Below are 14,691 nucleotides of genomic sequence, written 5' to 3'. Positions count from 1 at the left end.
ACAAGGCCAAGAGTGACCCACCTTTTCTTATTTACACTACAGCCTTCAGGAAGCTCCCCAACCTTCTTTTTCCATCCAACCATCCACCCTCAACAAAGAATGTAACATAAAATTCTTTTTCCATTAGTAGAAATAATTCTCCCTTCTCCCATTCCCACTGCATTTCAAGAATACCTTTCTAATATCTCTATAAGTTGTACTACTATTTTTATAAATTTCACATAAAATAAACACGCATTTTATTTTTCCTATCATGATTCTAAACTCTTTGGAGGCATAATCCCCTGTGATTCATCTAAATGTCCCCCAGACCCCCACACAGTGGCATCAGGCATGGTCCTTGTACACAGGAGACAATCAATATTGATCATATACAGGCATGCTCATGTTTATACAATTAAACATAAAAAAGAAAACTGTGTTTTGTGTTTGCTTGTTCCATTTTTGCAGTTGTCCTTTCTTCTTTATTTTTATTTTTTGGCCAAGTTGCACAGCATGTGGGATCTTAGTTCCTGGACCAGGGATCATTTCCCCTGCAGTGGAAGTGGAGTCTTAACCACTAGACCACAAGGGAGTCCCCCTTTTGTATTTTATTTTTTTTCCCCCTTCTGTATTTTAGAGAGTGGACTATGGTTAGCAAGAGAATGAGACTGTTTCCTGTACAGCTGTGAAGATCCTGGATGCTAGAGTCACATTTCCCTGGGTTCAATCCCACCTCTGCCTCCTCCTAGCTTTGTAACCTTGGTGAGTGACTTCAACTGCTCTGTGCCTCAGTTATCTCAACTATAATATGAGGATTATGACAGTATGTGGCATAAAAGAAAGGATTAAATCAATTAAGACAGAAAAAGCACCTCTAACAATGACTGACACAACATAAGCTCTCAGTGAATGTTAGCTCTTGTGATGAGCATGAAGACTTTTGAATGGGGTTAAGTAAATCTTTCTAGAAGAGATGGAGGGTCTGTTCTCTTACTCCATTTATGGGAGAGTTGTAAGGGGCATTAAAGGCTTAATCATCAAATAAGCTGAAAGGAAAAAAGATTCTGAAGCTTAGTTTAGCTACAAAAGAATTTCATAGTTTCTACATCATTTGTATCTGAACAGTGTTGTCTCTTACGGTTTAAAGAACATATTAATTTTAACAAAACTCATATTAAATATGCTTATTTTTCTAGGACGGAAACACTAAAACAACTCACAATTCAATGACAAAGAATTTACTGGCAGACCAACCCCCCGTGCTACGCACAGGCCCACTGTCACTCAGAGAAGATGCTGGCTGCTCTGTCCACTGAGGATGAGCTCCGGGCCCTGGCTGCTCCCTCCACTGTCCGCTCTTGCCATAGAGCTCCCCCTGCATAGCAGCTCAGATTATCATCCTTCTTCAGCTGAAAAAGCCAAAGGGAACCCATACATGACGCCTGCCTCACACCAGCTGCTTCAGGGTACCACCAACCTGTAATACACCTGGCAAAAAATGTCCATGTGACTTACATTCTGTACATGGTAAAAGCCCAGAGGACTTCCTCTGCCATTGTTCTTGAGGGGTTCAGTGGAGAATGCTTCATCATGCCGATGTAAAAAGCTTAAGAGAGCGAAAAAGACAAAAACCCACATTAATCTCGCTTTAAATGGCTTCATCAGGATTATCTTGGATCCCATGGAAAGAAGCATCTTATGCAGAGTTTTTAACTGAGACAAGTTATTTGCATTGCCCTGTAGAGGATATGTTCCATATCACACAGATAGCATTTTAGATTTTATTTCAAAACTGACTGAAAAATAACTAACCCTACCACTTAAGCTGGGGCTTCCCTGATAGCTCAGCGGTAAACAATCTACCTGAAGTGCAGGAAATGCAGGAGACATGGGTTTGATCCCTGCATAGGGAAGATCCCCTGGGTAGCGAAGAAGCAAATGGCTATCCACTTCAGTATTATCGCCTGGAGGATTCCATGGACAGAGGAGCCTGGAAACCTACGGTCCATGGGGTCTCAAAGAGTCGGACATGACTGAAGCAACTGAGCTCATACCACTTAGCTATGAAGACACATGAAGAGTGAATTCAGTGACCTCTCATTCCAATGTAGAAGTTTTTTACTGAAAATAAAAACTGAAATCATTTTGTATGGAAAAGATTTGGAAGATTGAAGCTTCTATAAGGCAGCATTAAAGCCTGTGGATGACACACCTGCTGGGAGCCTCTCTAAGACCAGCAAGGAGTAGATTCAAATGTCACCTCTTCCAGGGAGACTTCCCTGACTCACTCAAACAGTTCTACATTCACATAGCAACAGGGACCTATTTTTCTTCAATAGCAATGATACCATTGTTTGCCATAATGTATTTATTTGCCTATTTCCCCAAGAGTGTGTGTCTCCCACGGAGCTTGAAATATAGAAAATACTCCTGAAATGTTTGCTGAGTCACTGGGCTATGTTTACTTATTCTCATAAATAATGAGATTTTATTGTTCTGTCTCCCTAATATTAGTCTGGAATAAAAAGTGGAGAATTACAGAATACACAATTCAAAGATGTACTGCTAGACAGAAATATCCACTAGAAGAATACCCCACACTCCTACAAGAAGAAAGGGAAAAACAGGGGGCAGAGAGACCAGGTCTTCCATGAACTCCTGGTCTTCCACATTACAATTGACCCTTGAACACCACTGGTGTTCTGGGTCTGGACTGTATGGGTCCACTTATATGTGGATTTTTTTTAATAGTAAATTCTATGGTTTTGCATGATCCACAGTTGGTTGAATCTTTAGATGTGGAACTGTGGATACAGAGGAACCCTGGATATACACTTGGGTTTCAGACTTTGTGGAGGAGGGTCAATGCCCGTAACTCCTGAGTTGTTTAAGGGTCAACCATAATTCTCTCAGCCTGAAGACCATGGTGAACTTTTGCCAGGTAATCAAATCACGTACCACTGTGGCACTGCATCTTTCCAAACTATGCATACTCTTGCCTATTTTCTTTCTTCTCATTTCTCCTTACCTCTCTCCCTCTCTTTTACTTTTCACTCCTTTCTTTTTCTTCCAATTTCTTCCTTTCCAGACCACATGGTGTACCTGCCAGAGGCTGCATGAGCATCAGCTGGCCTCTGCCCTGCACTCCTCGAAGGCTCTCCTTGGAGCAGATACCAATATCCCGGGGTTCCACACAGGTAACACATGAGGCCACTGACTGGGCTCTACAGCTGTGTCTTCCCAATGTAGGCCAGATGAGAGTTTATAAAAACCCCAGAAGAATCTGAGTCTTCTTTCAACATGAGTCAACATGCCCTTTCCTCCAGTGCTTACACCAGGTGGAGATGCTACTCTCTTTTCAGGAGACTTTGGGACAGAAGTTAATAGACCATTCTTGCCATTTCAGATGTCAGCGGGCCAAGCAGGTCTTTTCCATAAAATACATCAGCTACTAATGGAGACTTAGTGAAAACACATTAAATGTGCAAATCTACACTGGATGGATAATATTCCATCAATTGTTAAGTTTTAGCAAACGACATTAGCAGCTTACTATGTAATAACCACATTTAATTGAGGATTTGGCTGACAACTACATAGAAAGTGAAGCTGCATGAGGCCTCCAGAAAGGATAAGGCACACACCGAGGGGAAAGGAAGGGCAGAAATCTAAAGCAGCCTTTTGGTGGCACCAACAGCAAACTGTGGGCTTTAGGAATGGGGCAGTTCAGACTTCCTTCTCTTATACTGTGGCCTTTTCCAAGTACTCAAAAGATATATTTATGTTGGGAGTATTAATACTTAAGATTCTCCAAAAAAATGTTTTTGGAAGTCTTGAGACAAAAGTAGCTAGAGCACAGAGCTCCGAGGGTTACAGGATAGAAAATGCTTATTAAACAGATGAGATATGAAACCTGTCACTTCTTCTCTACATACTTACTAGCTTTCTTTCAATGGGTATAGAATTTTGCTGTTCTTTAAACAACATATATTTTGCCTTTCCCAAGCATTAAACAGGCATAATTGGCAGTTGGATAACTCATTGATTTCAGACTTGTTTATTAACAAGACATTTTGGCATGAAGAACATTAAAAAAGCTGATGAGTAAGCTTAACTGGATCTGACCCTATACTCCTGGCAGAGAGGGGTAGTCCACAACTGAACCTCTAGCAGGATGTGTGGCCGCACTCCTTCCAACTATGAACTCTGTTTCATTCCATTGCCCATTTCCACTTCCTACTCCCATCCAGAGTAAAGAAAGTATTTTATTTCAGGGTCTGGGAGTCATTTCTCTCTTGAGAGTGTACAATCTGGCACGTCTAAGAGCACTTTATAGTGCACAAAAGTCATCACCCGGGTTAATGGCTAGGGAGGCAGAGGAAAGTGGGGCTTACTTGAACTGACAGAAGATGTCTGCATACTCTGGGAGGATTCCACTGGCCTGCAGCACTGTGACCCGGAAAGTGAACGCACTGCCCAGCTTTAGGTGGTTGCCGATCTCTTCAGAAAACCCCTCCATCATCATCTTACCATCCAGCAAAGTGCTTGATTTCAGATCTAAAGCAGGTCAAATGAACACAGGTACGGTTCAAATAATGACAAAGCACCTTTCAGAGAGGAGAGTGTATCCTTCCATCAATAGTTGATAAAAGTAGTGATCGTCCTTGACAATGGTCAGTGTTTTCCCCTCTTTGAAAGTACCCCCAGTCACAGCACTCTGATTACACACCCAGGTCATTCATTCGGTTGACTTCTTCTGGAGGAGTGATGACCTCAGAACTCTGACCCTGTCCTTCCACAATCCTCAGCTCCTCCAAGGACAGACCAGAACGGGTCAATGCAACCGAAGAAATGTCACTCTGAAAACAAGGCAGCATGAGTAGATGATAAGTAGTGTGACGACATATTTTCCCCATGTTTCTTTTACGTCTGTTTATGTGCCCCACAAATAATCATGACTGAAAAGTTACGTGGATTACGGACTGCCTGTGAAAAGGTGATACCACACAGTATAAATGTTGGGCCTTCACCCTTGCCTTGGGAACTGTCGGACACATCCTATGTTGTATTAAACAAGCCTGCGGCTACCTACACTTTTTAATTCTAGGGAGAACTTCCCTCCAGTGCTGAACATCCATCCTCCTAACAAATGTGTCTACTTCTTTCTCCTTCCGCAAGGCTTTTCTCTTTCTGGAAGATTCCTCACCTGACTGAAGTACTCATTATCAAAAGATATTTTAGCTGTTCCTGACTGTCGAATTCCAGAGCCATAATCAGGAGCTTCTTCATCCGCTAGACAGGAAAAAATAAAGCAAGGATGAGACGACATATGGGGCCGAGGGAAAATGACTCACTGGATTACAAAATAAACTGGAAAGCAGTAGAAACTTAAGGTCCCAAAAATTTAATATAAGAGGAGATACTAAAGAACAAGTCTTTTGCATGAGAAAGAATGAGACCAAAGCAGTAAGATCAAATAGGGTTTCCACCTCCACTCAGGGAAACATATCCCTCTCCTTGCTCAAATCAAACTAGTTAATAAAGAATCAGTTTGATTCTTGATACTGCTCAAATATCATACTTAGAAATACTGTTCCCTTTCCTTGGTGAGACTATATTCAACAATACTCAACAAATATTTGAAAATACTAGACTGAACTTGTGGAGACCACCATAAAGTCAACATTGGTGACTGTCACACATTTCCATGGGGAAAAGCTGAAAGGTCATTAAATACAGCACAGCATTTGGAAATTAAAACAGAAAAGTTAACAGGGAACAGCCACATTCTTTCCTCATAAGGTAGGCTGGATCTTGGAAAAGTGTAAAGTATCAAAATCTTGATCCACGCATTACAAAACTGCAGCCAAAGCACAAAATGTCTAGCTGTATCCTGAGAGAAAAGTAGCCAAGAAAATGTCTGAAAATCTTGTTACTTCTGGAGCAGTTAAGATCCATGATTTAAAATGCAAATGACTTTTATAAAGTTAATCCAAGAGTTGTCCCTCATGGTAAAGGAAACCCCTTCACCCCATTATTCAAAAATTAGCAGTAGGCTCTACTACAAACCAAACAGGATCTACCTGTGGGTTGTGAAAGGAAGCAGTAAGGTAGCCGAAATAGCTCAGTTGGGAGAGCGTTAGACTGAAAGGAAGCAGTAAAGGCTCTCTGAGACAGTCAGATGCACCACAGTTTGTTCTGAAGTGGGTGGCTGAAACGTGGCACATACGGAACTGGCCTGCTTTGTCTCAAGGCAAAGAACCCACAGCTTTCACTTCAGAAGAGGGGCACCTACCTGCAATGGCCTGCACAGCCACACGCAGAAACCCGCGCACTTCTCCCTTCTCGCTGACAATGGCCACCCTGTGAATCAGGGGCACGGGGTATAGCAGGTTGCTCAGGTAAACAAAGGCCCTAGAGACAGAAACCAGGAGACAGGCGTCTGAGCATCCCACAGACAGACAGGCTGGCCTTCAGATTCACCGAGAACACCTTCACAAAACTGTGAGCTGGCTTCTGGGCCCTGTCTCAATGCTGCCACTCTGCTTCATACTCTCAGACTGTCTCCGGATGCTTTTTCAGCACAAATAACAAATAAACAAATGCAAATGCTTGTGATTACTCCCTATAAAATTACTACGACAGGTAGAGGAGTAACAGTTGGAAGTAGACTTCTAAGATATGAATACTGCTAAGGCTGGGGAAAAGGGAGCCCATTAAGGAGTTCAATCTTTTCATGTAACTATATAAAGAGGTTTTGTTTTGTTTTTCCCAATAGATAAAACAGAAATCAGGAGACCAAAAAAAAAAGGCCAGAGAAATGTGACTGAAATACAACTAATAACTCTAAAACAGATTTCAAGTCACAACACTTTGGGTCTTTATTTTTACCCTAAGAAATGACTATGATATTTAGACAAGGTGACTGACACATATGGGCAGAAAGGCTATGAAGCCAGAAATATCTGTTAGTGAGCTTATAAGAGACTCAGGATGGACATCAACAAAAATGCTAAGGAAGGAGACACTGATCCGCAAAGGGTGGCTTTTGCTTCTAGAGCCCAAAACCTTACTCAGAAATCAGACACACAAAATAAGACCTAACATTTTCTACTTCAGACGAACTAGCAAAGTTGTATCACATTGGTTCTCTTTTTATCTTCTTTCATAATTTTGTGGCTTTTGATTTTTTTCTTTAAGCAATACAAACTGGTGATCACAAAGTTTGGGTGTTTATTCCAATTAGTGGATGGGAAACAGAACTTAGTTCCTACTGTTGCTCCTATCTTCCCACATGGTATATGCTGATCCTTGGACACGAGACAAGACAAAAGGTAAACATTTACATCAAGAAATCAAACGTAACCCAATGTGACACATACAGGCATACCTCGTTTTATTGTGCTCCACTGTTTTGCACTGTGCAGATATTGCATTTTTTTTAAGTAGGTTTGTGGCAACCATGTCTCCAGCAAAGCACCATTTTCCCAACAACATCTGCTTATTCCATGACTCTCTGTCACATTTCGGTAATTCTCATAATATTTCAAAGTTTTTCATTATCACTGTATTTTTTATGGTGATCTGTGATCTTTGATGTTATTACTGTAATTGTTTTGAGATGCCACAAACCACACCTATACAAGACAGTGAACTTACTTGGTAAATGTGTGCTCTGACTACTCCACCAACACGTCATTCCCCTGTCTCTCTTCCTTTACTTGAGCCCTCCCCTCCCATTCCTTGACACACAACAATATTGAAATCAGGACAAGTAATAACCCTACAATGGCCTCTAAGTGTTTAAGTGAAAGGAAGAGTCTCATGTCTCTCATCTGAAATAAAAAGGTAGAAATGATTAAGCTTAGCGAGGAAGGCAAGCTGAAAGCTGAGACAGCTTTAAAGCTAGGCTTTGTGTGTCAGTCAGCGAAGCGGTGAATGCAAAGGAAAAGTTCTTGAAGGAAATTAAAAATGCTACTCCAGTGAATACACAAATGATATAAGACAGTCAAAAGGCCTTATTGATGATATAAAGTTTGTGTGGTCTGGATACAAGATCAAAGCAGCCACAAAACTGCCATAAGCCAAAGCCTAATTCAGAGCAAGGCCCTCTCCCTTTAATTCTATGAAGGCCAAGAGAGATGAGGAAGCTGCAGAAGAAAAGTATGGAGCTAGCAGAGATTGGTTCATGATGCTTAAGGAAAGACGTCGTCTCCGTAACATAAAAGTGCAAAAGGAAGCAGAAGTACTGATGTAGGAGTTGCAGCAAATCATCCAGAAGATCCAGCTGAGATAATTAATGAAGGTAAAGGTAACTAACACAAAAACTAAAGAGCTTCTTGATGAGGGTGAAAGAGGAGAGTAAAAAAAAAAGCTGGATTAAAACTCAACATTCAAAAAAACTAAGATTGTGGCATCTGGTCCCATCACTTCATAGCAAACAGATGAGGAAAAAGTGGAAGCAGTGACAGATTTTATTTTCTTGGGCTCCAAAATCACTGTGGATGGTGACTGCAGCCTTGAAATTAAGACACCTGCTCCTGGGAAGGAAAGATATGACAAACCTAGACAGCATATTAAAAAGGAGTACACGACTTTGCTGACAAAGGTCTGTATAGTCAAAGCTATGGTTTTTCCAGTAGTCATGTACAGTTGGGTCATAAAGAAGGCTGAGCACCAAAAAATTGATGCTTTCGAACTGTGGGGCTGGAGAAGGCTCTTGAGAGTCCCTTGAACTGTAAAGAAATTGAACCAGTCAATCTTAAAGGAAATCAACCCTGAATACTCATTGGAAGAACAGTGCTGAAGTTGAAGCTCCAATACTTTGGCCACCTGATGTGAAGAGCCGACTCACTGGAAAAGACCCTGATGCTAGCAAAGATTGAAGGCAAAAGGAGAACAGAGGTGGCAGAAGATGAGACGGTTAGATAGCATCACTGACTCAAGGGACATGAATCTGAGCCAACTTCAGGAGACAGTGAAGGACAGGGGAGCCTGGCATGCTGTAGTCCAGGGGGTTGCAAAGATTTGGATATGACTTAGCAACTGAACAACAATAAAAACACTAAATAACAGATTTTCAATGCAGATGAAACAGCCTTCTATTGGAAGAAGATGACATCTAAGACTTTCAGAGCTAGAAGGAAGTCAATGCACAGCTTTAAAGGACAGGCTGACTCTCGTTAGGGGTTAATGCAACTGGTGACTTGAAGCTGAAGTCAATCCCCACTTACCATTCTGAAGATCCTAGGGCCCTTAAGAATTACACTAAATGTAGTCTGCCTGTGTTCTATAAATGAAACAACAAAGTCTAGATGATCAGCACATCTTTTCACAACATGCTTTATGGAATATTTTAAGTCCACTGTTGAGACCTATTGCTCAGGGACAGGGGGGAAAGAGTCCTTTCAAAATATTACCACTCAGTGGCAATGCACCTGGTCATCAATGAGCCCTGATGGAGATTAAGGTTTTCATGCCTGTTAACACAAAACACACTCTGCAGCCCATGGGTCAAGAAGTCATTTTGACTTCCAAGTCTTATTATTTAAGAAGCACATTTTGTAAGGCTACAGCTGTCATAGATAGTGGTTTCTTTGTTGGCTCTGAAAAGGATATGTCATTGTAGATGCCATTAGGAACATCTGTGATTCATGGGAAGAAGTCAAAGTATCAGTATTAACACTAGTTTGGATGAAGTTGATTTCAACCCCCATGGATGACTTTGAGGGATTCAAGACTTCGAAGGAGGAAGTTAAGTGCAGATGGGGTAGAAACAGCAAGAGAACAGGGATTAGAAGAGTCTAAAGATGTGACTAAACTACCATCTCATAAAACTTTATGGGGTGAAGGGTTGCTTCTTATGGAGGAGCAAAGAAAGTGGCTTCCTGATATGGAAACTACTTCCAGTGAAGACACTGGGAAGATTTTTGAAATGGTAACAAAGGATTTAAAATACTACATAAATATACTTGATAAAGCAGGGGCAGGGTTTGAATGGACTGATTCCAATTTGGAAAGTTCCACAGTAACAACACAGCGGGTAAAATGCTATCAAACAGCAGCCTCCACCAGCACAGAGTCTACTTCACTGAAGGTTCAGATGATGGCTAGCAATTTTTTTTTTTTTAAGCAATAAGGTATTTTTAAATTAAGGTCATCCTTGTCTAGTTAGTAAGTTATGTTCGACTCTTTTGCAACCCCATGGACTGTAGCCTGCCAGGTTTCTCCGTCCATGGGATTTCCCAGGCAAGAACACTGGAGTAGGTTACCATTTCCTTTTCCAGGGAATCTTGGATCAGGGATTGAACCTGCATCTCCTGCACTGGAAGGTGGGTTCTACACTGCTAAGCCACCTGGGAAGCCCAAATTAAAATATGTATGTTGTTTTTTAGACACAATGCTTTGCACACTTAATAGACCAAATGTAATGTAAACATAACTTTCACATGCACTGGGAAATCAAAAAAGGCATGCAACTGGCTACTGCAATATTTGCTTTCATTGTGGTAGTATGGAAACAAACCAGCAATATCTCCGAGGTATGCCTGTATGCATGTCTGCACCTTTTCCTGCTCTGAATCTACTTTAAAACAAAGCAAAGGAAGATGGAGTAGATTCTTGGGATTTCAACTCAAAGAAATGAAAACGATTATGAAAACAGACAAAATACACCACAGGAAAACAAATGTTAATAAAAGTAAAAGAGCATAAATGAAATATGAATGAAAGTATAACCAAAAAAAAAAAACAAACCCACAATTGCAAGTGAACACGGAATCAGATCAAACGACATCTGCTTCCCTTTCAGTCTGCTCCAAAGGTGGGGGAGGGCAATGCTAAAAAAGAGGGCCAAAAGCTGTGTGATGCAAAAATCTTTAAATGAAAAGTCTGAAAAGGATTAAAAACAAGACTCTCAAACATAAACTACTATGATAGAGTTTAAAGACTAAGAATTTGGTGTAAGGTACTAAATGAATCATTTCACTTTCAAAGTCAGCACACATACAGACCACCTTCATCTTCTGCCAGCATTCCAGCCACTGCCCGCTTCCAATGCCTTGACCATTAAAGAGCCATGGCGCATGCTCCACCCCTGTCTGTCGTTCTCTCTGAGCTCTACTACCCATTTCAAACCTCTGATTTCACATCTTCAGGTCTTATTTCAAATACTACTCTCGTAGGACAGGTCTCCCCAATGTTTTATGATCTCAGTAACACACAACTCCATCACTGCTATGATTTCCATTTACTTATGCAATCATCTGTCCATCTCACCCACCACACGGAAAACCCGTGAAGGCAGGAACCATGTCTGGTTTTACTTGCCATTGTCTGCAGAGGGCCTGGCTAGATTTATTGAATAAATGCACTAAAACAATAGCTGGTGAATGACTGAATATCTATGGACATAAGTGAATGGGAAAATGATTTGCTCTCTATCTTTAAGTAGAAGTGGAAGATTTTTCCAGAAAAATGGGTTAAACCAGAAGTAAGAAGCAAAACCATTCAACTTTATATTGGGTTGATTTTTCAAAGTCATACTCAGATACTAACTATACAGGACATGTTTAGATTCTTAACCATATTTAATTTATACAGCTGTTTTCATATTTAAAAGTAGCTATTCAAAAACTAGAACCCTTCTTTAAAAATTATTATTTTAACTTTTTGGTTATGCCACATAGCATGCGGGATCCTAAGTCCCCGACCAGGGAACAAACCTGGGCTCCCTGCAGTGGAAGCTCAGAGTCTTAACCACCAGACCGCCAGGGAAGTCCCAAGAAATAAGTACTATCTGAGCATACAGTAAAGATGAGAATCCCCTTTCTGTCTATGGCAATGGCTACTTCAAAAGTGTAAGAATAGAAAGTATCTCTGTGGATTTCGCTTTTCAGAGAGAGAACTCTAGAATTCGAAGGCAGTGGTATGGGCATCGGCCCTGTGTCTATACAACCCCACAGTCTCTAGACAGCTCTTCATCCTATGAGAACCCAGGCTCTCCAACCCAAAATCAATGCTTTGGACTTTATAAAAGTTCTCTTACGAAGCTTTTAAAACTGGAATTTTTATAGTTATTATTCATTCTTGAGAATCCTTGTACCCTGATCTAGCAGACTGAAAGAGAAGAGGGATGAGAGAGGGGAAGATGTAAAGGATATATTAGCATAAAGTTCTGTGAGGTTACATAAAAAGGGAAACAAATTCTGTCAACACAAAGATAATGAAGACCAGAGCAATTACAATCCTAGTTACAGAAAGAATGTCAGTTCAGGTATTTAGGTCACAGAATAACACAGGAGACCTTTAACCAGAAGCCTAGCTTAAATACTTCACATTTCATCCCAAGTGATGATGGATGATTCATAACATCCCAGCATGCCATAAGAGAACAGCTAAAGGGACAAGCTCTTTTAATTTTCATATAAAAATTCACCAGAGGTAGCCAAGGCCATGAATCAAAACCTACAAATGGAATTTTTTTTAAAAACTAGAAAATTTTATGTGAATTGTATTAGCAATTATATGTCAATAAGGAAAATCTAATCCCATGAATCACAAAAACAGCAAAGAAGTTACTCCTCTTACACAGAGAATGACTGGTATGTAACTGGGTGATGCTGTGTTGCTATGAATTGTCTGTAGGTAAGAAATGCCATCAAGGGTGAAAATAAAGAGACAGCCTTCGCTCTACTGACCACTATGATTTCACCTCCTCCGTACTGCTTTCCTTGCAAAGTCAAGTGAGTTTCAGAACCAGGGAACTCAAAGAAATGGAAAAGTCAATTCCTAAGCCATAGGTCACAAGTAATTTATTAGAAAACTGAAGTAGAGTTGACTGCCTTATACCTACATTTCAATCTGGTATGATTAAAGGGAGAGAAAATCCATACACTTAAGGCAGAGAATTTCCCCATTAAGTGGGATTCTGACTTAAGTTTTCCACACAACTGGCTCAAAATACAAATGCTTCTGAGTAGAACTCTTAACCAGAATATTCACTCTTCTAGTATGCATGAAAGAATAGGAAAGAATAAAAAGATCTATAAGGCTCTTTTGTTTTTTTCTTACCTAACTCTATTTTACACTTGAGAACCCAACAGGCCTCAGTTTAAGTTGTCAGCCCTGTTAGGTCAGTGTCCTTCCCAACACGCCACAGAGTGTGAAGACACCTATTCCTCACGTGTGAAGACGCAGAACAAAAGTGAGCAGTGTGAGAAGGTGAGGAGCTGCACAACCGGCACCAGGACTAGGCAGTTTACGGACAAAAACTTGGTTCCAACTTCGGACCCTCTGAGAAAAGAGGGTGGGGATGGCTGTAAAACCAGGAACACATGATGGCCCCTTGACTCGTGCACAGAACTGCCTTCCTCAGTTTTAATATAAATCAGCTCCTCTGAAATCCTGAACATCTGTTCCCGGCATACACCAGACAATATTCATGGCTGTAAAATCCCTTTACATTTATTCATGGAAAACCTGAATAAATGCCCCTTTACCATTACAAAACTGTGAGGCTGTCTTAACACTCCAACCCATGGTCATAACTGAGGTCTTCATTTCTATCAAAAAGCATTTCTTTTCTCCCTTTCCATAAAGCTGATTATCTTCTACATTTAATTCTCTTCTACATTTAATTCTCACCAGGTAACCAACCAAGACCATACTATGAGCTAAGCTTTAGAACCTTACATTCCTAGGGGGTTCAGGAGACTTGCTGCACTTTAGGTTTATTTTTAGATAACTGGTGCTAACCCATTAACACTGAAGTAATTTCCCTTTATTTTTAAAGGGTTCAACAAAACATGGTTTTAAAGTACTACTGAAATTAAATTTAATACCTCAAAACATAATACTTTTTTTAATCCAGTGACTGCTGCACTGTTGAATTTGTAATTAAAATTACTTCAGCATGAAGACTGGAAGGGTGTAGACAAAGACCCCAGTATGAGGAACATGTGCATGAGAGCTCTGCATCACTGACAGATGGGGCCAGAGACAATGCCTCAGTTTGGCAGCTAAACTCAACACAAAGCAGTGTCATGGAGCACTGAACAAATATCCATTGTTGACCGTTTCAACAGACAATTTTATGAGATTCATTATTACAATGCCTACAGGTAAAACCTTAGCAGAAACCAAAGATCCATGAAACTGCCAAAGAAAGGTATCCATCTGAGTTAGACGAAGAGGGAATTTCACATTCCTAATTCTTTTCTGGGCTCACAGACTATGCAAGAAATAAACCTAATGCTACTCCTGACTCTATGTTTGTCCCTGTGATTCCTGCTGATGCCAAGAATCCCTTCCTCCTAACAATGGACTTGCTCTGTTCTCCCTCTCATGCTGCTCCCTTAGGCTTCTTCACTCACATTCCTACAAGAGGAAATATCAGACCACAATAACATTCTCCAACTCCAGAACAGTGTGACTCTTGGCTTTAATTACTTTCCCCTCTGGGGTCTCCTCCTTCAGAACAGAATTACTAGGCATGTAAGACAAGGGATCCTCCATGTAAAGTCTTCACATGCTGCCACATATGTTGTACTGAGGAAGCCAAGAAGCTCCCAGATGCTGCCTGAGGGCTCTCTCACCCACATCATGAATTGAACTTTGAACTAGATTAAAGCAAAATTGTCCAAAATTGCACAAGGAGCCTCTTTAGAGCAAGAGCTGGTCCCTTTTCGCCTTTCTCACTTTAACCTCACC

General features: G+C 40.7%; 1 protein-coding gene across 8 annotated transcripts in view; it reads right to left on the bottom strand.

The window, feature by feature from the left end:
* Nucleotides 1–14,691, bottom strand: part of KIF1B (kinesin family member 1B) — a 153,974-nt gene that overhangs the window by 31,464 nt on the left and 107,819 nt on the right. For all 8 annotated transcript variants that reach the window (XM_020889297.2, XM_020889714.2, XM_020889492.2 and 5 more), the window contains 5 exons: nt 6,278–6,396; nt 5,189–5,274; nt 4,712–4,841; nt 4,377–4,539; nt 1,498–1,588 (listed from right to left, as the gene is read on the bottom strand). In XM_020889297.2, coding sequence (XP_020744956.1) covers nt 1,498–1,588; nt 4,377–4,539; nt 4,712–4,841; nt 5,189–5,274; nt 6,278–6,396 — 589 coding nt within the window. The remainder of the gene's footprint in view (nt 1–1,497; nt 1,589–4,376; nt 4,540–4,711; nt 4,842–5,188; nt 5,275–6,277; nt 6,397–14,691) is intronic.

This window comes from Odocoileus virginianus, chromosome 11 (assembly GCF_023699985.2).
Source record: "Odocoileus virginianus isolate 20LAN1187 ecotype Illinois chromosome 11, Ovbor_1.2, whole genome shotgun sequence".
Taxonomy (NCBI): Eukaryota; Metazoa; Chordata; class Mammalia; order Artiodactyla; family Cervidae; genus Odocoileus; species Odocoileus virginianus.
This window is presented reverse-complemented; position numbering and strand designations above follow the sequence as displayed.